The 21,500-nt window shown below is 41.8% G+C and overlaps 1 protein-coding gene across 1 annotated transcript in view; it reads left to right on the forward strand.

Annotated features, from left to right (window-relative positions):
* Positions 1 to 21,500, forward strand: part of EXT2 (exostosin glycosyltransferase 2) — a 124,143-nt gene that overhangs the window by 26,152 nt on the left and 76,491 nt on the right. Inside the window, exon 7 of the mRNA XM_069471268.1 lies at positions 1,316 to 1,409. Coding sequence (XP_069327369.1) covers positions 1,316 to 1,409 — 94 coding nt within the window. The remainder of the gene's footprint in view (positions 1 to 1,315; positions 1,410 to 21,500) is intronic.

The raw sequence follows: 21,500 nt of genomic DNA on the forward strand, positions 1-21,500 counted from the left end.
TCAGAAGGCCTAGGTTTAGATAACCAGCTCTGTAACTGGCCAGCTTTGTGTTCTTGGCTCATTATTTAACCTTATTTTGGGCCTCAGCCTTCTCATCTATCTAGCAGAAATCATTTACTTATGTAACAAATGTTTGTCAAGTGCTAACAGTGTGCTAGACAGTAATATACCAGGTGCCGAGGAATCACTAGTAGTAGAGCCAGGCAGGCTTTCTGTCCTAATGGATTAGCCCAGTTGGCAGACATGGGGTTTAGATTTTAATAAGTTAATTTATACAAATGTAATTACAAATTCTCCTAAACGTGATGAGGGAAAAGTGATTGCTGAGTACTCTCTTTCTCTTGCCCACCGTACCTCATCTGTTAAAATCCCGTGGGCTCTGCCCTCTCATCCCTTTCATCGGTTCCTCTCTCATCAGCGTCTCTGGCCTGCATTGCGGTGGTCTCCAGCTGTTCTCCCTGCTCCTGTTCTTGCTTTCTTGTAATTTGTTCTAACACTTCGGACAGAATGATCCTGTTGGACATAATCAGATCATAGCATGCCTTTGGTCAAAACTTTCTAATGGGTTTCCATCTCCGAGTACAGGCACATGTCCTTGTGCGGCCTACAAGGTGACCCTCGTAGGGCTCTGTGACCCTGCCCTGTTTCTCCTTACCTCTTGTTAATTTACTCTGTTCCAGCCACAGTAGCCTCCTTGCTGTTCCTGGAACGTGCCTGCCATGCTCCTTCTTCAGGGCTGTTCACTTGTTAATCCTTCTGCCCGGAATGCTCTTTCCTCAGGCATTCTCGTGGCCGGCTCACTCCCTCACCTTCCTTGTCTGATGTGTTCACTGGTGTGTTACCAGGGCCTAGCACATGTTTTAATAGGGCTTCCATAAGTATATGCTGAATAAATGATTAGATCTGAGTAGATAGCTAAAGGAGAAAAGTATTTGTTAATTTAGAAAGGCAGTGAAGAAGAGTATACCATGTTGATGGAATTTCACATACAAAGGCCCTGTGGTTGGGCAGAGCATGTTATGTTCAGACGACTGAAAGCAACCAGTGTGGCTAGAGCACACCAGTGGAGCAGAGGCAGGATGACAGATAAATGGAGTAGTGAGTGGGAGGCGAAAAGATGGTGCTGGTAAGACAACTCCTTTGAGAAGGTTGGCTATGAGAAAAGGCGGGAGAGAGAATGCTCAGTGCAAAGGATGTGGGACTGAAGAAGCTTCAGGAATATTGTTTCTGCTTATGAGAATGAAACAAGACTGCATGTAGAAGGACTTTCTGTGAAGAGCTGTACGTATGTAAATTGTTTTGCTATTGTCTGCAGAGCTTCTGTGGTTGTACCAGAAGAAAAGATGTCAGATGTGTACAGTATTTTGCAGAGCATCCCCCAGAGACAGATCGAGGAAATGCAGAGACAGGTAAGAGGCCAAGTCCAAGCAACCCTGTTGGGGAGGTGACATGGCTGCTGCAATGGTATCCTTGACTGCGTGGATACAGGGGACAGCAGCTGATTGTCTTCCTCCACCAGATCAACTAATCAGACTTAAACGATAGCAAAGCAGTATTTGAGTGAGTTGCATCTTATTTGGTTTGCAATATTAACCATCAGAGATTTTAAAACTCTGCTGAGGTAAGCCTACTGTGATTTTAGGGGCTTACCATAGTGATGTCTTCAGGATGCAAAGCTGAAACTCTTTGGAAGGTTTGTAGGCACAGCAGGTGATAGTCTTAGTGACTAAGACAGCCATGGAGGCTGGACCATTTTAGGGCAATGCTTCTATGTGGCTGTCGACCACGAGAATGTTGCTGGACAAGCTGGCCGAGGTTCCCAGTTCAGATGGCCTTTGTAATTAAGGGGTCTTCTTTTCTCCCCTTGAGCATTTGCCATTTTCTTGCCTCCCTTTCCAAATCTCTCTTCCATATTCTGATGCTCCCTTTCCCCGGGCTGCTCCCAGCTCTCTGAAGTACCCCCTTGGGTGTCCCGTTTAGTCCTGGTTCCTGTTCTTTCCCCTGAAATTTAATTGGGTTTAAATGTCAAGCAAGGTGGAAAAATTATCTATGTAAGAGAGGAGCAGGGGAAGAGGCTCGGTGGATTCTCAGCATTAAGTGGGTGATCAAGTGGGTGCATCCCTGTTTGCGCTTTGGCACCCCCACCCGCAGGCAGAGACGGAGAAGGAGCCTTAGGCTTCTGCCTGTGTGAGAGCAGGGCTGTTGCCTGGCTATGCGGAAGGGGGAGGGGGTCAGGGATTCTGGCTGCTTCTTAAACACATTTTCAGTCTTCCTCCTGCTTTAACCCCACCTTCCCCCACTTGCGCCTCTGCGGGTGTGACTCAGGTTTTCCTCAGCGGGTTTAAGGTGCAGCTGTCTTGGACCCCTAGCGTCAGTTACCACTTCTCCCTCTACTTTCCGGCTTCCACATTTTGTTGCTGTTATCTTTTCTCCCATTCTTTTATCTGAGGATGTTTATACCTTATTTTTAGAAAGTCCCCTTAATTGCCATTTTAGGGTTTTAGGAGAGAGTAAAAATTAGTGGATGCGTTCAGTCCACTCTCTTTTATTATAATACTGAACTTCTTACCATGCAGTGATTAAGTCTGTAGGTTCTTCCTCAGATTACCTGGGTTGGATGTCAGCCCTGCAGGTTACGAAGTCTGTGCCTTCTCTGGGTCTCAGTAACCTCAGCTGTACAGCGTGTTGGCATTCTGATTGGAACACAAAGCACAGGCTGAATTTAGCCTCCCTGCAGTTTCTTCATGGCATCCTCATGATGATTTTAAGTTTCTGGATTTCCCAATTGTTACTTCACTGCTGGTCGCATCTTTTTAGTGAATCAGAAAATCAGTCTAGAGATCTGTAGATTTTCAATCTAAACTTATGGTTTTTAAAACTTGTGTAGAAGAAAATGCTCCATGAAGAGCCATAGTGTTTGTGCTCTTTGTGTTACTTTTTTATGGCATCTTGATTTATTAACATAACTAAATATAGAATCATATGCTAAGTCAGATACTATTTTATACTAGATTCTAGTCTAGAAAGGTTAAGAAAAAACTGGGGTGGTAAAAATGAGCAAATTCTCCTTCCTCACCCCTCCACCCTGAAGTCGGGCAAGGGAATCATTTGGTTTTCAGAGTAGGGCACCTACTGCCGGCTCACAGAATGCTGTTGTCCCTCAGGAGCACCGTGTGGGAACCACAGCTCTGAGACAAGCGTGGCAGGTCATTTTCAGTGGTAAACTCAGAATCATAGAACAGCAGAGATGTAATGAATGTGGGTCATTTTAAAACAGCATACTTTTAGGGTATTTGGGTGCAGAGAGACACATTTGGAGTCAAAAGACTTGGGTTTGAGCCCTGGCTCTGTCCTTATGAATTGTATGACCATGAAAAGTCACCAAAGCTTCCCCAGCTTTCATTTTCTCATTTATGAAATGAAGGGGTTGGCTAAATCATCTCTCATGTTCCATGCAGCTGTTAAAAAACTCTATGAATCTTATTCCCAGCAAGAATATTATTCTCTTTGACAACATTAAGTGGCTGTCTCTTCTTGCCTTGAACAGCTCTAGTCACAAGGGCCACTTACCTCCTCTGGTGGTGAATGCTCTCCACTACGCTAGCTTGCAAAAGAGAGGCAGTCTTGGCACTTCCCTGGCCCCCTCTCTAACTCCCTCTTCTGCTCTCTGATGCCCTCTTTCCCTGTGCTGCTCTCTGTCTAAGGCTCCCTGCAGAGCCTCATTGTCCTGCTCCCCTTTCTCTGAGTATTCTACGTCCCCAAAAATGACTTCTCTCAATCCCACATTTCTAGACTGGACTGATCTCAACTAGATGCAAGAGTATCTGGTTGAAGTAATTCCCAGTTAGATATAAAGGATGACTACGTTCAACTAATAGGCACCAGTAGCACCTCCTCCCCCAGTTGTGACGACCATGAATGTCTCTAGACATTGCCAAATGTCCCCCTTGGAGGAGAGGTGGGGAGGGAAAAATTGTTTTGATTGAGAACCACTGTTCTGTTGATCTCTCATCTCTCTAAGATTAAAGAGTTCTTTTGTTTTATAACAAAATATGCTGTTTCTAAAATGTGCTTTTCATTTTGCCTTCTGTTTACCTTCCATTGATTTAACCTGGCCTTGGTAGGCGTAACTAAAAAAAATAGCATACACCTGATTCTGAAAAGTTCTTACACCGTAATGAATTCTCTTCAGGGAGGTCAGACGTGGGTCCTTTTGTAAGACAGGCGTAAACTTTTAGGGGAAAGCCTGTTGCATCAGTAGTTGATACCTTAGGGCCTGTAGATAATATGTCAGAATGAAGAGAGGGTCTGATTTGTGTGCTGAGAAACTCTCAACTAGCTTAAGGGAGTTGCATGGACAGTTGTAGCCAGCAGAGGTCTCCATCCACTTTTAAGTGACTCATTTTCCTTCTGAATATTTAAATCTTTCCAAGAAATCCTAAATGCTGTGGGCCACTGTTGTGCTTCACACTGACATTGTCCTCATAGCTGCTCTTCAGAGACCAGTTCTTTCAGATGAAGAAGAAATAGTGCTTAGCACAGGATTGTGTTTTCCCTAGATGAGATAAAGGTAAAGTTTCTGAATTGATCTCAGAAATGTGGGGTAGGATTTTGGTGAGGAAGGTCTTGCAGCTTAGAGTGTAGGATCAGAAAGGCTTATCTGATGTCTGCAGTGGAGACAGTCCATGTCGTGACTTGGGAATTTGAATGCACTAAGGGAGAAAGACCTTCTGCCTAACAAGGAAAGGAAATAAAATTCTTTTCTTGACCTTAGTTGTGATAGTGGGGCAGCTGTAAAGTTCAATACAAGGCTAGAGCCTAAAGTGAGTAAGAGCTGTAGTTAAGCTAAGATTTTTGAAGAACAGTACAACCTGTGTCTCTGGTGTCTACTCCGGAAGACTACCAGCGAGCAGTGCTGGCACACATGGCATTGGACAGGTCAGTGGGGGCTTATAGGGTTTTTTGTGGGTAAGTTAAAAAACAGTGTAAAGCTAACTTATCAGTTGGCCTTTTATTGTCCTATGAGCTAATTAACTAGTTAATTAATTTATTGAAGCCCTAATTGGTACTTTTCAGGGAGAGATTATGAGAGATAATGAGACATCTGTGATCCTCACCCACAAAGGACTAATAGTTGTCTTGGGGATATATAGGTAGAAGCATAATCAAAGTTGAGAAGATGGTGCCAGTTTTCCAAAGGACATAAGGGGTCTGAAGCAGAAGGGAGAAAGTTTGGGCTAAAGTTGTCAGGCTGGATTTATTGGAGAGGTAGCATTTGAGGTAGGCCTTAAAGATGGGGGTTCTATCAACTGTCTTTCTTACATTGGAAGGCAGGCAGATATATGCAACTAAATATTTTTTTGTAGTCAAATGGAACATTCGTATCCCCAGTCTCCCTTGAATCACAAAGAAAAAGTATGCAATCTAGGGTCTCGAACAACTGGATAGACACTAGACTGTATCATTAGAAATGTTTGTGTGGATAGGGAGGAAGGTGTAAATGGATCCCCAGTTTATCTGTTGAGTAGAATTTCCAAATATTCTTTTATTGGTCAGTGGCTCCATCAGCAGTGACCTCTAACCTCAGCCACACTAGGAGGTGGAAGTCAGGAGCCTGCCTTGCCTTTGAACTCTTCTTTGTACTCAATTGACTGGGAGCCTTTGAGGTGGCAGAAACATTCAGCATCTTCTTTTCTCTCTAGCCTTTAACACTCAGGGTACATGAAAATATCTTTTCAGTCTATTACACTGATCAATATGCCTTCATATTTTCCTATCAAGCATACCAAATATTTGTGCCGCAGAGAAATACTTGAAGATATAGTGGGCTGATTAGGAAAAAGCCAAAACATGTCTGTTTAAGAAAATAAAACCCCAGGCATGTGGTATCCTTACCTGCTAGGATCAAGAAGACAGCAGAAGAGGCCACAAAATAGCAAAATGTATGTGCATACACTGAGGTTCGTGGGCTTTATGGGAGAGCCCCTACAAGGGGGCTCTTATCTTATTTGTACGCAACTTAAAACACATTGAATTATTTGGTTTTCATAGCCACAGTAGCTTAGAAGTCCCAAATTTGAAGGGAAGAAAGACAAGTGAAGGTCTCTAAGATAGGTCATCGGCCAATGTGATATGAATAGAGAAGAAGGAAAAGCTATTTGAAAAAAAAAATTCTCAGTATATCAACTATAATGACAGCTTTGCAAGGCTTTACTCTATGCTGGGTGTATCATTGTGAGAGGACAGAATTCCTCAATTTTGTACATGTTTGTTTGTTTTTCATATTTTGCATTTCTGGCATCCAAATGAGTTGAACACTGAATGTAGTTTCTATTTCTTCCCACCATATTGTTATTGATGGGGCATCTTAAAATTGTGGAAAAACTGAAATTGCTATTCCTAGTGATGCTCCTGAATCTTTAAGCTAAGATTTAATTTTGCTCAGCATATATATTTTTAAAATATCGGATCTTGTGTAATATGTTTCATAAAGTTTTCTGTTTAAAATGTTTACATTTTTATTTTTAAAAAATGTTTCGTGATTTGCTTAAAGGAAACCCTCAGATGTCTAGAACGCTCAGCAGCTCACACTGATGTATTATCTGAGGGTTCCTGTGCGGCCGGCTGGACTGTTAACATCCGTGACAGTTATATGGCAGTCTCTGTCCATTTCTCCCTTATTCCCCCACCCCCAACATACACCAGTTTACAAAGCAGACTCTTTCAACAGAGTAGTGAGATAGGCCATTAGAAGAGTGATCTGAATTTTTTTGTGTGAAGACACGAAGCATAAAGAGACGTGAAGTAATCCTCCCAAGACCACACAGCGTGGGAGGGACAGGCAGGGAGCTCACTCTGGTCCGCTGCCTACAACTTTGTTCAAACCACAGAGCTGTGTGGCCTGGATTAAGGGTAAAAATCAGAACGAACTTCCCAACAGTTCAAGCTAACTGCTTATTGAATAGTCGTCTTGAAAAAGTAGTTGCCTGAGACATTTAGGACTGAACACATTTCTGGAAATATGAGGAATATGGAAGAGGTTTCACTTCTAATTTTCAGGATCGGTATCGTGAGATCCGTCATTCTTATCCGCGTGCCACCCCCCCATACCCCGCAACCCTGCAACTGTGAAATTGAGAATTTTTTATATACATAAACTGGACTCTCAGGGTTTTTTAAAAAAAATACCAATATTCCCTGCCTCCCCTCTCCCCTACTCTCCAGTTCTGATGTGCCACTCCGGGCTGTGTTTCTGTCTCTGCTTTCCTACTTGCCCTTAAAAAGCTACTGGATCACTTCCCCTTCAACAGAACACACTGGCCTGATCCCTGGAGTTCTGCCTGTGAAACAGACGAGCGTGTTTCTGATACAAAGTGAGGCTCTTTGGCCAATGGGAGAGCCTTGGTGATGGGTGTAATCATTTTGTGGAATATTTTAAATTTCATAATTTTGGGGGGTAGCACTGTATACTCTGTGTTTGATTTTTCCTGTGTGTATAAATCCATATTGTGAAGGAGAGTCGTCAATGTGTGTTGTTTAAAGCAGGATAAAATAAGGACTCATTTAATTGGAACCCTTAAGGAAGAGCACTTTTACGTGTTTAACTTTTTTTTTCAGCTTTGGTATTAAGAACCTTGTTGGAAAAAGACTTACCAAGTATCTGATGGGAAGCCAAGAAAAGCATTTTAATAGAACTGTCTCAAATTTATAGTGCACTAGGGCCTGTAAGTAAATTTTCCTGTCTTTAAGGTTTGGACTGATTTGCAGTTGTTTTGTATAGCTTCTGAGATTTAAATCCACACAGTCCAGATGGAGAGGCCATAAAGCTACTTTCCCTGGCAGACTTGGTCTATCTTGTCCACGGGCAAATATGACTAAGTAGGTATTTAGTCTGATAGGGCACTTACCTCTTTGTGATACCAGTTTTCAATAGTTTGTTCACTTTTTCTAGAGCAGCCCACCTAAAGCTTTCTCCAAACTTAGGAAAATTAGGATCCTTGACTTCATAATGCAAACCAATTAAATAAATATATGTTAAGCACCTGCTTTGTTCCTAGTGTTATATAGGCATGTTGAGGGAGATTTTTAAAAGGGGGACACGGATCCTGTCTTTAAGAAAGGCCCTGAGGTTGCTGGGAAGAGTACTTCAGTAACATAAATTACAAGGCCAGGAGTGCTGTGTACTCAGCTGTGCTAAGGGGAGTCGGGAATGACCCCAAGATCAGAGTGGATGAGGAGGTGAAAGGAATTTTCACAACTGGGTGATCTCGGGTAGGGAGAGAGGGTGAGCTGTCAGGGCACTGACTTCCACCGGAAGGTTTGCACCTGTGGAAAAAGATCAGTAGGTAAGAAGGGGCAGATGGAGCAGGCCCAGGGAGGACTTTGAAGACCAGCAGCAGGGAACTCGGTAGAGAACTGGAAGGAAGCAGGGTAAGTCACAAGTGGAGCGGAATGAAAAGATGTGTGAGGCAAGGGGGAAAGCCTTGAAGAGATTTGGGGGAAAATATTAAATAAACAGCTGGAAGGAAACTTAGAAATTTTTCAACCCATTCCTGATATTTTGCAAATGACAGGTGAGCCCTAGAGTTGGAGTGATCTTAAGAATGAATTCTTAGGGGCAGAGTGGAGCTGGAATCTAGGTCTCCTGACTACCAGTCTGGTGATTTTTTTTTTTTTCACAATGTACTGCAGTATTTTCCAGACTGAGGGTAATGATTCATTAGTAGATCATGAAGTCAATTCATTGGGTCACAACTGGCATTTTATTTTCTTTAAAAAATGAAACATAATAGGAAATTATCAGAGCATAATACATAGTAAGGGTAACTATTTCCTGAAACCTTTGTTTCAGTAGCGAGTTGTCACATAAAATATATTTATGTGTTTTTTAATGTGGGTCCCAGTCCAAAAAGTTTGGGAAATGTTGGTAGTGGAAAACCCATGCACGCTTGAGTTGGAGACACCTGAATTCGAATTCTGAGATCTGCCATCTGTCTACCAGCTTTATGACTGTGGGCAAGTTACTTAACGTCCCAAGCTTCCATTTCTTATCTAAAACTTGGGGCCAATAATACTGTAGTGGTATGGATTAAATGAGATCATTTACTCAGCATGTAGGTTCTGGTCCCCTTGCTCCAGGCTGGCAATCATTTAGGAGAGCGCCCGTTGGGTCTGCATTTGAATATTGGAAGGAGCCTCCTGATAGGGAGAACAGTCTTAAGGAACCACAGGAAGTTACCACCACGATGTATTATGCATTTGCTTCTGGGCTTCGAAACTTGAAACAGAATTTATTCCTGTGGGTTTGGGTATATTTTTTACATCTTGGCATGGAATGAGGTTCACCTCTCTATTTTTTTGTTAGGATCAGAATGGCTTATACAGAGATAAAAACCAATGATTCTCTAGGTTTTTTTTTTTTCTTTTAAATTCAGTGGCACATCTAGATAAAGTAGTAGTAGTATTTTTCCCCTTTCCAGTGGAGAAAAATTTTATACCGAACCTTTTCCCCCCTCATTTAATCTGTTCTCTGCTAAATCATGATTTTATTCATTTTTTTGAACTAAAAACTTTAAAAAAAATAAGTAAACCTAAAGAGAGAAATTAGAATCAGAATAGATGTTTGGGTGGTGAACAGCAGAAGAACTAGAGTCTACTGGGCATAACTAAAAATAAAGGAAATTTTTATGTGAATTTAAGAGGACTGGTCACATACCTTTTAGAAATAGCTGTTGTTCACATCCTACTTGCAGGAGAGTGATTTCTAATATGTAATTTTCACGGTGCTCTCTGCTTCTTCCCTGTTCCTCTTTCTGCTACCTCTGCCTCCCTTCCCCCATTTCTTTCTAGCCAGCTCCATCCCATATTTGAAATCCCACTGGAGCTCAGAGACGAGCTTCATCCCCCACATGATTTGGGCCAGGGGCTAAAACACTCCCATAAATCTGCAGCTCATTTTAATGCCACGTTAAAACAGTGTGAGCGGCTGGTTTCCGTGGCCCCTGCCCTCTTTTTTTATGGGCTTCTTTGGCTCTTCTTTATAAAGAGGCCCTGTGGAGTCATTTTAAAGTTCTTATCAGTTTGCTGACAGCTATATGGGCCTTTCTGCTGAGTCCAGGAGCTCAGGCAGGCGTGTGAAACTTCTGATATTAAAATCGAAGAAAAATGCCAGGCAGAAGGGACCCGGTGGTGGAGCAGTGATGTGGAGGTGAAAGACTAGCGAGATAGTTAACCTCTGTAGGTCTGGAACCTCGCCACTGGCCATTGGTAGGAGCAAGGCAGGGCAGATTAGGCAAGAGAGGGTTTCCAAAGTTGTTTTTTTTTTTATTCCCACGATTAGAAATTCCATCCCACAGCAGTTTGTGCTTTCATGCTTCAGCAAGTGAGTTGGCAATCCTGAAGGGTTAAGGTGGCCAGGTTTGCAATGTATCTTTTTCCCTAAGCTGGTCTGTCTGGCTAGATCCGGGCTCACACGTCTTTGCCAGCGCTAGACTGCTGTCTTTGGGTCCACAGAATCACTGTTATCAAATTTAAAGGGACTTTCATCAGTCTGCTTTGCTGCCCTTTTTAGACCAGATTGTTAACCCTCAATAATCCTCCCAGAGTGCTTCATGGGAACACCAGGCCCTCCATAAATGTCAGCCTGCAATCTTTGCCCCTTTTTACCCTCTGAGTTACAGAGAAATGGACTGAAAGCTGCTCCTCCCTCTCCCCTACCACTTTTCCTTTCTTTCTTTGCTGGAAAACTCCTGCAGCAGACATCTGAGGGGAAGGAAAAACCATTACCTGGATCAAGGCCAGTGGCTTGATGGGCGCTTCAAAATCTTTGGCATCTCCTGCCCAGAATGTTTTTCCAGGCATTTCATTATAAAAAGAGCATCCTTACTGCGCTTCTCCTTTCTGCTTTCCAGCCTTGGCTTCCAAAGGGGTAGGGGTGGGCAGAATATGTCCTCAGAATGTGCTTTATATCTTCCTGCTCTTCTAACTAAAGCTCGTAGGAAGAGGTGAGTAGTGATAAACCCAATCCAATGGATATATATATATTTTTACTACTCTACATCGCTTTTTGGCACAAACATTATTTTTCCTTTTTTCAAGTAGTTTTGGACATAAGCAATTTTGCAAGTGTGTTCAATTTACAATAGTCATTTAACTTGAGGTTGGGGCAAAAGCAAGGAATTTTTGTAGTGAGTTAGTCAAACATATATACCTGTCGATTCAGGATTGTCATTGAGCAAACAATAAGAAATACTGATTCAATTTAAATATTACTTGTGTAGCTCCTGAGGGGAAAGTAATCGTCCCTTGATATCTGAGAGGGATTAGTTCCAGGACCTCCCAGGAATACAAAATCCATGAGTGCTTAAGTACCTTATGTAAAATGGCGTAGTATTTGCACATAACCTACACATATCTTCCTGTATACTTTAAATCAGTGGCCCCCAACCTTTTTGGCAACATGAACCGGTTTCATGGAAGAAAATTTTTACGGGGAGATGGGGGAGTGGGGAGAGGGGAGAGAGGCAGAGCCCAGGCTGTGATGGGAGCCGCTGCAGCCTGGTTGGTAATAGGCCAGAGACTAATACCAGTTCGTGGCTGGACCGGGGGGTTGGGGACTGCAGCTTTAAATCATCTCTAGATTGCCCATAGCACCTAATACAATGCAAATACTGTGTAAATAGTTGTTATATGGTTCAGAGAATAATGACAAGAAAAAAAAGTCTATACATGTTCAGTACAGATGCAATTTTTTTTCCTCAATATTTTCAATTCTCGATTGGTTGAATCCACAGAAGACCAACTATAATTAGTTAAAAAAACTAAACAAGTAACAAAACAAAACAAAATGTCCCAAACTCCAAAATGGTAAAATTATTTTTCATACTCCTGATGACTAAATTGATATCCTCTAATTAGTTAAGAAGTTTAATTTAGGGCAATGAACTGGGTATTATTGTTTATCGTATAATTTGACAAACTAAGTATATTGGAAGTTGTCGGTGAGTATGTGTTCTTGAACATTCTTCATACATCTTTTTCAAGGGGTCAGAGTAGGTGACATGGTCAGTTTCCTCCTTGGGCACTGGTTGGAGAACTGTCTCTGAGGTTAATCATCAGTTAATCCCTTGTTATAAGACCTCAATATGGGGCATTGCTTCAGGAAATGACCTTCCTAATAAAAGTGTTGAATATTCATTTACAGCCTGTATAAGAATTGTCTGACTCTTTGGGGCTGGTTTCCCACAGCAAGGGACTATTCGCCAAGCATTTCTGAGAAATAATTGCTTATTACAGGAAATGCAGCACAAGTTTTGTGAGTTTATTATATGCCCACTTAGAAAAATATCTAGGTTTACAAAACAATAACTTTTTTTTTTTTTTTTTTGAGACAGAGTCTCGCTCTGTTGCCCAGGCTAGAGTGAGTGCCGTGGCGTCAGCCTAGCTCACAGCAACCTCAAACTCCTGGGCTTAAGCGATCCTACTGCCTCAGCCTCCCGAGTAGCTGGGACTACAGGCATGCGCCACCATGCCCGGCTAATTTTTTCTATATATATTTTTAGTTGTCCATATAATTTCTTTCTATTTTTAGTAGAGACAGGGTCTCGCTCTTGCTCAGGCTGGTCTCGAACTCCTGACCTCGAGCGATCCACCCGCCTCGGCCTCCCAGAGTGCTAGGATTACAGGCGTGAGCCACCACGCCCGGCCACAAAACAATAACTTGAAAATTCTCAAGTATTGATATGTTTGGTAGAGAACACACTGTTTTCAAGTCTTGAATAAGAGTTGAACTGATTCATAAAATAAGCCATTTTGTTTATTTATACAATGTAGTATGGTGATGCCGTAATATTCTACAAACATTGGCAAAAATATATAGGATTTTTGTTTATATTTATAAATAGTAAGATAACTTATTATTTATATATTCTGTCTCCCTCAGCATTGCAGAGGCTGAGACAATTTGGAGTTGCCTGATTATTTTTGGTGTGGCATAATTTGTAGTTGAACAATAGCACAATTAATCTTATAATTCTGTACTACTGTTCTTGGGAATGTAAGACAACAGTCACATATATTTATTTCATTTTCTTAAAGTTCGTTAATGGTGAATCCGGCTAGGAATAGTACAAAAGTAGCTCCATGTAAACCTTTTCTGGCAGTATAGTTACCTCTCTCCTGGTAATTTAAAGGCTAAATTGTTATACTTAAATGTGTACATACTGCCCATTTTGATAAGACTTTAATAGTAGGAAAACAGTTCACTTGTTCTTTCTGATGTCAGTATATTTTTATTAAAAGGAGCAAGTGGTTTCTTTTTAAGTGTTTGAAGTCCATGTATGTATTGAAATGGTTTTAAGTTTCAGATTAATTTGATCAGGACTTGATGATCTTGTATAGGTATTATTTATATTTTAGAAAGACCTTTAAGTTTTCCTTTTGGTTTTAGGCTGCAGATCGAGGCTTGAGTGCAGCAGTGGGACATTTTGGCATTTCATGGGAATTAGAAGACCTGGAAGCTGGTGACACGGGGAGGGGTCTGAGTAGCAAACTGAAGGGCCACCATGGTGCGCAGGGAGCAGCAGACCCGACCCGCTCCCCTTAGGTTAGAATAGCTAAAGATCGTTATTCCCTGAGTCTCTTTGCCTGGAAGCTGTAGGTAACTTTACGGATGACATATCAGGAAGTATAATCTTTGGAATTCTTTTTAGGTTGGAAACTATAGAAAAGAAGGGCTTCAACTGTCTAATCGGCTATCGTAGTGATTTTTAACTGTGAGATGAAGGAAGGATCAGAATTCCCTGGGGGGATTTTCAAACTTCACACACCACTCCTACTGCCCCTCTGATAGGCTTTCTGGGCTGGGATGTGGGGACATGGATCTGTGTTGAGAGTCCCTGCCATAGTGAGCCACAGTTACTCATAGGTGCATGTCATCCTTCAGGTAAGAAGGGGCAGGGGAAAAAAGTGAGAACCACTGACATAGCAAGTGTAGCTGTTTCAAACTTCTCCCTCCATCCAGAGTCCTGATTTGGGGAGCACCCACTGGGGTTTCCCCTCAGGGTTGCGAGCAGAGCTTGTCTCAATAATGTGAATCAGAAGGTGGGGCTTTCCGACAGCAAGCCGTTTGTAGAGGACTCATGGCCTCTGGTCAGGTGCAACAGTGATACATGGCATTGCACCCACACGATTCTCAACTTCTTTTTTTCTGGGAATGTGTAGTAACAGTGGAACGGGCTGCCGTGCCACCTGACTGCTGAGTTGGTATTCACGGCCAAAAAAAAGGAGCCAAAGAGTACCTCCTTGGTATTCTCTGGAATTGCTACTGCATGGAAAAGAGAATAGAGAAGAGAATATCACCTGAACGTGGCTGTCACGATAGCCTTTTGGGATGAAGTAAACTTTCGAGTTCTGCCCTCTTAGTCCCTTTACATGTTGTGTTTGTGTGTGTGTTTTAATTAAAAAGGGCAGGCCTTTCAAGTGTGCCTGGTTGGAGTGAGGCTTGTTTTGTATTTTCCTCGTCTAATCAAACAAACTTATGCTTTCTTTCTGCTGGTTTTTAGCATAGCAAACATGAGAAATCTCACCCCAGGCAGATTCCTTTATAGCTAGTAGACCCAAGTTGTGCTCTTATTTATTTATTTTTCAGGACACATCTTGATTAAGGGCTTCCATTCCACCTTTCAGCTCTTCCATGGAACCAGCCAGGGGAGAGAGCTGGTCAGCTGCTAATCACTCAAGAAGCCCCTGATCCAGCCTAGGGAACAGTGGGATTCAGAGGGTGGGTGACTCAGAGACACAGGCACAGCAGAAATGAACTTTGGCTGAGAAGGCTTGACCAAACACAGTTTTATTGGTCAGTGGCTCCTGCTTTAGTAACCTTTCACCCCTGTGGCTCTTGGAGGTGCAAGCCCCTGGCCGGCCTTGCCTTTGAACTCCTCATGGCTCCTGCCACCTCAAAGGCTCCCAGTCAGAGGCTTGTGTTTTGCTGAGGACCTCACCTCACAGCAGGATTTCAGCAGTTGGGAAAACCGATCTACCCTTAGAACATTGACATATTTGAAGGTGATACCCCTGAGACTTGAAACCTATGGCTTTCTATTTCAGGAGCTGTCTGTCACATGTCAGGAAACATGACTTGGGCTTCCCCTTTTTCCTTCTCAACTCCTTCTTGTTTCCCAGAGGACAGGAGGTCATAGCAGGTCGTAGCATGGGAGCGTTTCCCAGGAGTATTCACAAAGTCCTCTCTTACCTTCAAGCTCTTACCCCTTATTCTTCTAACTGTCCCTAAGTGCCATCTATTTTGAAAGTTTTTTTTTTTTTTTTTTGAATAGGGCAAACACATATAAATCACAAGCCATCTTTGGTGTCTGGGAGCATAGTTAATGGTGAAGATGGCATGGTAAAAGTATCCCGGGGCTTATGTGTTCAGTCCTAATGCTTTCAGATCACACGAGCCCTAGGTGTGAGATAGCCCAGCTGCACTCTTCACTGCCTTGATTCCATTCTACTTTCTGGAAAAACTAGATCTTGCGAGAATACATGGAAATAACATGGCTTGCCCTCCCACATCGTCTTGAGTTCTTGCCTGAGGAGCCAGAGTTGAAAGTTTTGGTATTTAGAGGAGAATCCAGGGACCCATGGATATTAGATGACTTCAATATAGCTTCTTTGGCAAGAAATCAAACTTCTCATTCTAAAAATATTGAGTAGAAAATGCCTCTTCCAATCATTATGCCATTAGTGCAGGAAAGGAACAAATGACCTCTTTTGAGGTCCTTTGCTTTTCTAGACTTTCAATAGGATATTACTGATGATAACATTATCTTTAGCCGAAAGAATAGTCTGACAAAGTTTCTTTCTGCCTTAGAGCAAAGGTTAAGTTTTTAGCAGGGACCCAGGTATCAGAAAGGTAGGCCTGATATAACCACTGTCCTCTTCTGTGGTCATGAGTATGGTCCTGAGCTCACATTTCCCAGTTTGCAAGGGGAAGGGGAGAATTAACATTTATGTTAACTATTTAATACTATGTCTGGTACTGTATTAGGAGCTTCCGTGAAAACCTGATGAGGTAACTGTCATTCTCATTTTTGTAAAAGAGGACAGCGAACCTTAGAGGCTGAGTAGATAGCCTGAGGTTACAAAGCTTAAGTGGCAGACTTGGGTTTGGGAAGAATTTGTGGCATGTAATTAAAGAGTATGAAGTTTATTTATAGAGCTCTATTTGTATTCAGAGCACCTTTTGAACTGTTATAATCATCAAAAATATTTATAAAATGCCTACTCTGGGTAGAATACTGTACACAATTCAGAGTTGTACGAGTTATAGTTCTTGTTCTCAAGCAGCCAACATTCTTGAAGGGAGAGGTATATAATGTCCACTGATGTCTGTATTGGTTTGCTAGGGCTGCCATAATGAAATACCGCAGACCGAGTGGCTTAAACAGCAGAAATTCATTTCTCACAGTCCTGGAGGCTGGAAGTCCAAGAGCAAGGTGTTAGCAGGTTTGGATTCTCCGAGGCCTGTCCCTTTGGCTTGTAGATGGCTGCCCTCTTGCAGCTCATCCTCATGTGTCATCCCTCTGTGCTCACGCACCCCTGGCGTCTCTCTGTGTCCAGATTTCCTCCTCTTACGACACCAGATTGGATCAGGGCCCACCCTAACAGCCTCATTTTAGCTCAATCACCTCTTTAAAGGCCCTTTCTCCAAATAACAGTTACATTCTGAGGGAGTGCGGGTTAGTGGCTCGGTTGAGAAAGAATTTTTTGCTCCTCTCTGTGGAGTCCACCTCTGAGGTGTTTTCTCCTAACCCCATTCTCAGCTCTTTGCCAGGTAGAAGCTGTAGCAATAGTGTAAGGCTGAAAAGGAGATAGGAGTGGGTAAAGAGGAGCGCTGTAAGTACCACCTCATTCCATTGCACATTTGTACACGGAGAAGTGGCCAGTTGGGCTAAATTGAGAATTTGCAGGGAGTCTCTTTCCTGGATACCTCATCCAGGGAGGTAGAACTTGCAGTATGGTGCCTGTTCATGACACGATGACAAGTATATTATTAAAAGAGTTTATTAAGCCTAAGAAAAGCTCATTTTTTATTTTGTTTTGTTGTATCAATGGACAGAGTCTTAGAGGTGAGGGGTTTTTTTTTCATTGAAATATTAAATATCACAGTTCATGTTTTAATGCAAGAAAGGGAAGATTGAAAGTACAGGATTATATACTAGATTGAGAGCTGCAGGCCTTTAACAAATGCTTGAGAATTTAAAAAAGAAATAACACAGAAAACCTCCTGTGATCAAAGCAATTCTTCATTCTTAAGCTTATATCATTCAATGGTTGATTTGGGAGATGGGTTGGACAGGGAGGGTAGTGGAGGAAATAGACACATGAAAATAATATATGCCTATCTCTAGAGAGAAAGAGAGAATTAATTTATCCTTGTAACCATGCGTGACTTCTGTTTGTTGGATGGATCAACTGGATCAACCCACACCAAAACATTCTTGTACACTGTAGCCTTCTGGGTCAGTCAGGTTGGCTGTCTGTAATTTAGTAGTGAATTTTAATAAAGAAGAACTTTTTGAGCAATTTTGAAAAAGCTTTTTTTTAAATGACAGAAATCTGATCTCCTTTGCCAAGATAAGTTCATGGCCTTACCTTCTTCATTTGTATGTTTTTCAGAGCATTGGATTCTCCTTGGCTAATGGCAATAGCTAGGGCATAAGTTATTTAGAAAATTAAGGAGATGCAGAGTTTATCTTCTTTAAAACATGTAAATAATCTATTCTGAAGTTTTTTTCTATTGATCCATGGATCCATTAATGAAGCAGAGTCTACTAATACCACACTCCTTTAATAGCAAGCCATTATATATACATTAATTATTAATGGACCAGGCCCGGGCAGGGGGATATCTGTGTTTTTATTGACTGTTTTTTTTTCCTGGTACTCTGCATTGGCTTTTTGTAGCAAATTTGTTGACATCATTGAGACATTTAATGTTTTATATTTTTGAACCTGAGAGATGAGGTTTATCTTTAATGAAGTAGTTTCTTTTATCTGCACAGCTAAGCTACTATTATCAGGTGATGTGGGATCTCTCCCCACCCCGCAAGGAAATAACGGTCAAGGGAACTGTGAGCTGAGCATCAAGCTTGGAGCAGGGCATGTCTGAGTACAACAGTGGCCTGAGAGGCAGTGGATGCCACGTCGTGTGTGTCTGCTTTCTTCTTGTCCTTTTCCAGATTCTTAGTGCATGACCTTGAACAAGTCATTTGCCTTCACGTGTCTGCATTTCATCATCAGTTTGTTTTTATATTCCCCAGTAAGGACTAGTTCCCAGCTGTGTTATAATAACCATAGAAGAAAGAGATCAAGGGTGAGGTGGGTATCACGTTCCTAGACAACTGGTCCCTAAATGTTGAGGAAGCTTCTTGGTTCTCGTTATTCTCAGAAGGGTGTTCCAGTATCACTCAAGGCAGACTCGTAACAGTCCTTGCCACTGTGTTGGGCCAGAGTTGTTAAATGCTTCTCTTAAATTAGCTGAGAGCACACAGGACTATGGCTGGGAAAGCAAAGCTTCTCAGAAAGTTGAACTTCCTAGAGCTAACGGTAGGAGTCTTGAAGTTGTTAATTGATTTTTTGAGTAGGCTGTGCAGGACCACAGCTCAGCACATGTTCCAGTGAACCTGAGTCAAATCGGGAAGGCTAGAGAAAGGCAGGACCAGTAAACCTGTCAGTGGCTCAATTTTCTCACCATAAAATAGGGATAATTTCCTTGGGTTGAGAGGATTAAATCAGTACAGTTAAAGCACTTAAAACAGTGCCTGGTACATAGTAAGTGCTTAGTTTAATCAACAGGTACTTACTGAACTCCTGCTTTGTGATGGGTTCAGGGCTGGGTGCTGGGGATGCACCAGGAACAAAACAGACAAAACTTGCTGCCTGCATGGAGCTTACATTCCTCTGGAGGAATAAGCGTTAGGGAATGATGACTGTGGTGATGAGGAGCATCCTCATTGTCTGAGGTCACAGATGTTGGAAACAGAATTAACTGTGAATATTAAGTTCACTGTTTCACACTCTCTCCGGGGCCATTTGCCTTTTACACTGAGGTAAATAACCTCTTTTGGGACGGACGTTCCTGTGTTGAAGGTGGTTTCTAGGTTGCTTGTCTTTGCCTTCATTTTCTGTTTTCCCCCTAATTGCAAATTTACTTCTCCCATTCCAAACTCTGTTGCATGGCTCAGAGAAAGAAAGGTGTTTGGAATCCCATTCTTCACTTGTCTCTCTTTGTCCCATGTTCTAGTTCTTTCTCTGTATCCTTTCTCTGATGACAGCTCTGTTTTCTGAATTCTTTATAGGAATCAACCATGTAATCCAATGCCATGTAAGCTTGTAAAGAGCTTGTAAATATGTATTGGTCTTTGAGAAAACACCTTGTCTAATTAAAAACTCTTGTGAACTTAAGTAAGTTCGCTATTTTGCTATCAGAAAATATTGCCCAGACTTCATCATTCAGACCTTTTCCCTATGTTTTTGTGATTATTAAGTAATAGATGCTGTAGCCATTTTCTCTGGTGGAGCAAACTGCATGTTAATTCTTTAATCACCCCCCATCAATATAAATACTGAGACTGGAGATGAAAGGAGGGAGTACTTTGCTTCAAGATGGATGACATGTGCTTATATATGGGCCTTTGGGAATTTTCCAGGCAGCTCTGTTTGAGAATAGGATTTGAGTACTGGTCCATGTATTTTCTTGTTTTCCTAACCTTTGAATGACTCATAGTTTTGGATGTAAGAATAAGATCTAGAACTCCTAGAAATTAAGCTACACAAAGGGGAAATTGTCGTATATTCAACTTTTCATATGTGAATGGGGCTGCTGCTGCTGCTGCTGCTTGAGACTTCTTCAGAAATTCTTTGGAGCATGCTAGGGAAACACGGCCTGCAAGACTATGTACAGCCTTTTTCATCTCAGCACCAGGAAAATGGGATGCAACCGGGGGAGGTTAAGAGATGTTTTAACAAAAGTGCTAGAAGTGGAGAAAGAGTTAAAGGATCAAGCTTGCTGCAGCCAGCCAAGGAGTAAGGTTATGAGCAAGTTCTCAAAGTCCTCAGAAGGGTGAAAGACAAAAAAAGGTTCTTTTAGGATGACATGGAGTTTCACAGCTGTATTTTAAAATATTAAGGTGGTTTTTTTTTTTTCATTGCCTATGTGCCAACTGGGTAGAGACTTTTTTTTTTTTGAGACCGGGTCTTGCTTTGTTGCCCAGGCTAGAGTGCAGTGGTGTCATCATAGCTCACTGCAACCTCAAACTCCTGGGCTCAAGCGATCCTCCTGCCTCAACCTCCCCAGTAGCTTGAACTATAGGCATGTGCCACCACGCCTGGCTAATTTTCTATTTTTTGTAGAGACGGCATCTCACTCTTGCTCAAGCTGGTCTCCAACTCCTGGCCTCAAGCGATCTGTGCTTGGATTGTGCCTATGAATACCCACTGCACTCCAGCCTGGGCAACATGGCGAGACCATGTCTCTTAAAAAAAAAATTGTAATATTCAGTGAATACAGTTTCATAGTTTTTAATCCTTTCAAAGTATACTAAAAATAGTATGCTAAATTCTTTGATACTCCTTCCTCCAGAGGGTGGAGCTTAATTACTATCCCCTGCAGTGTGGACTGAACACAGTGACTTACTTCTAAGGAATAGAATATGGAATGGGAACAGTAGCAACTATAGAGTAGAGAAACCTGGCTGACCTCACCTTCACCGTGTGAGCAAGGTTAACATTACCTGTGATGTCATATTGATACCATGTGTCCCCGGACACAATGTAAAGAAAAGGGTATATTACCTCTGTAGTAGTCTCCAAAATCTATAACCTTAATCTAGTAATTAGAAAACATCAAACAAACCCAAATGAGGGACATTATATGAGTTTCCTTACCAGTGCTATTCAAAAGTGTCAAAGTCATGAAAGATAAGGAAAGACTGAAAAACTATCACCAATTGGAGGAGACTAACCAGACATGGCAAGTAAATGCAATGTAGTGTCCTGGATTAGATCTTGGAATAGAAAAAGGACCTTACAAGAAAACTGGGGAAATCTGGAGAAGAGAAAAAAAAGTCTGTAGTTCAGATAATAGAACTGTACTGATGTTAACCTCTTAGTTTTGATAATTGTACCATGGTGATATACGATATTAACATTAGGGGAAGCTCTGTGAGGAGTATTTGGAATACTCGGGAACTCTAATTGTAAAAGTATTTCAAAATAAAAAATTAAAAAGAAAGCAATTACCACTGTGCATGGTGAAGAAATAAAAAAAATTTACACTACCAAAAAGTTATAAAACGAACTTTGCTACTGTTACGTGAACCGATGGCTGTGGCTTTGTGTGAATGCCATTGATGTGGGTTCCTAAAGTACCGTGTTCAAATAGTTGAGAGGTGAAGATGGTGGGGCTGGGAAAACTGTACTGGATAATAGAACAGTGCTTC

This window comes from Eulemur rufifrons, chromosome 6 (genome assembly GCF_041146395.1).
Source record: "Eulemur rufifrons isolate Redbay chromosome 6, OSU_ERuf_1, whole genome shotgun sequence".
Classification (NCBI taxonomy): domain Eukaryota; kingdom Metazoa; phylum Chordata; class Mammalia; order Primates; family Lemuridae; genus Eulemur; species Eulemur rufifrons.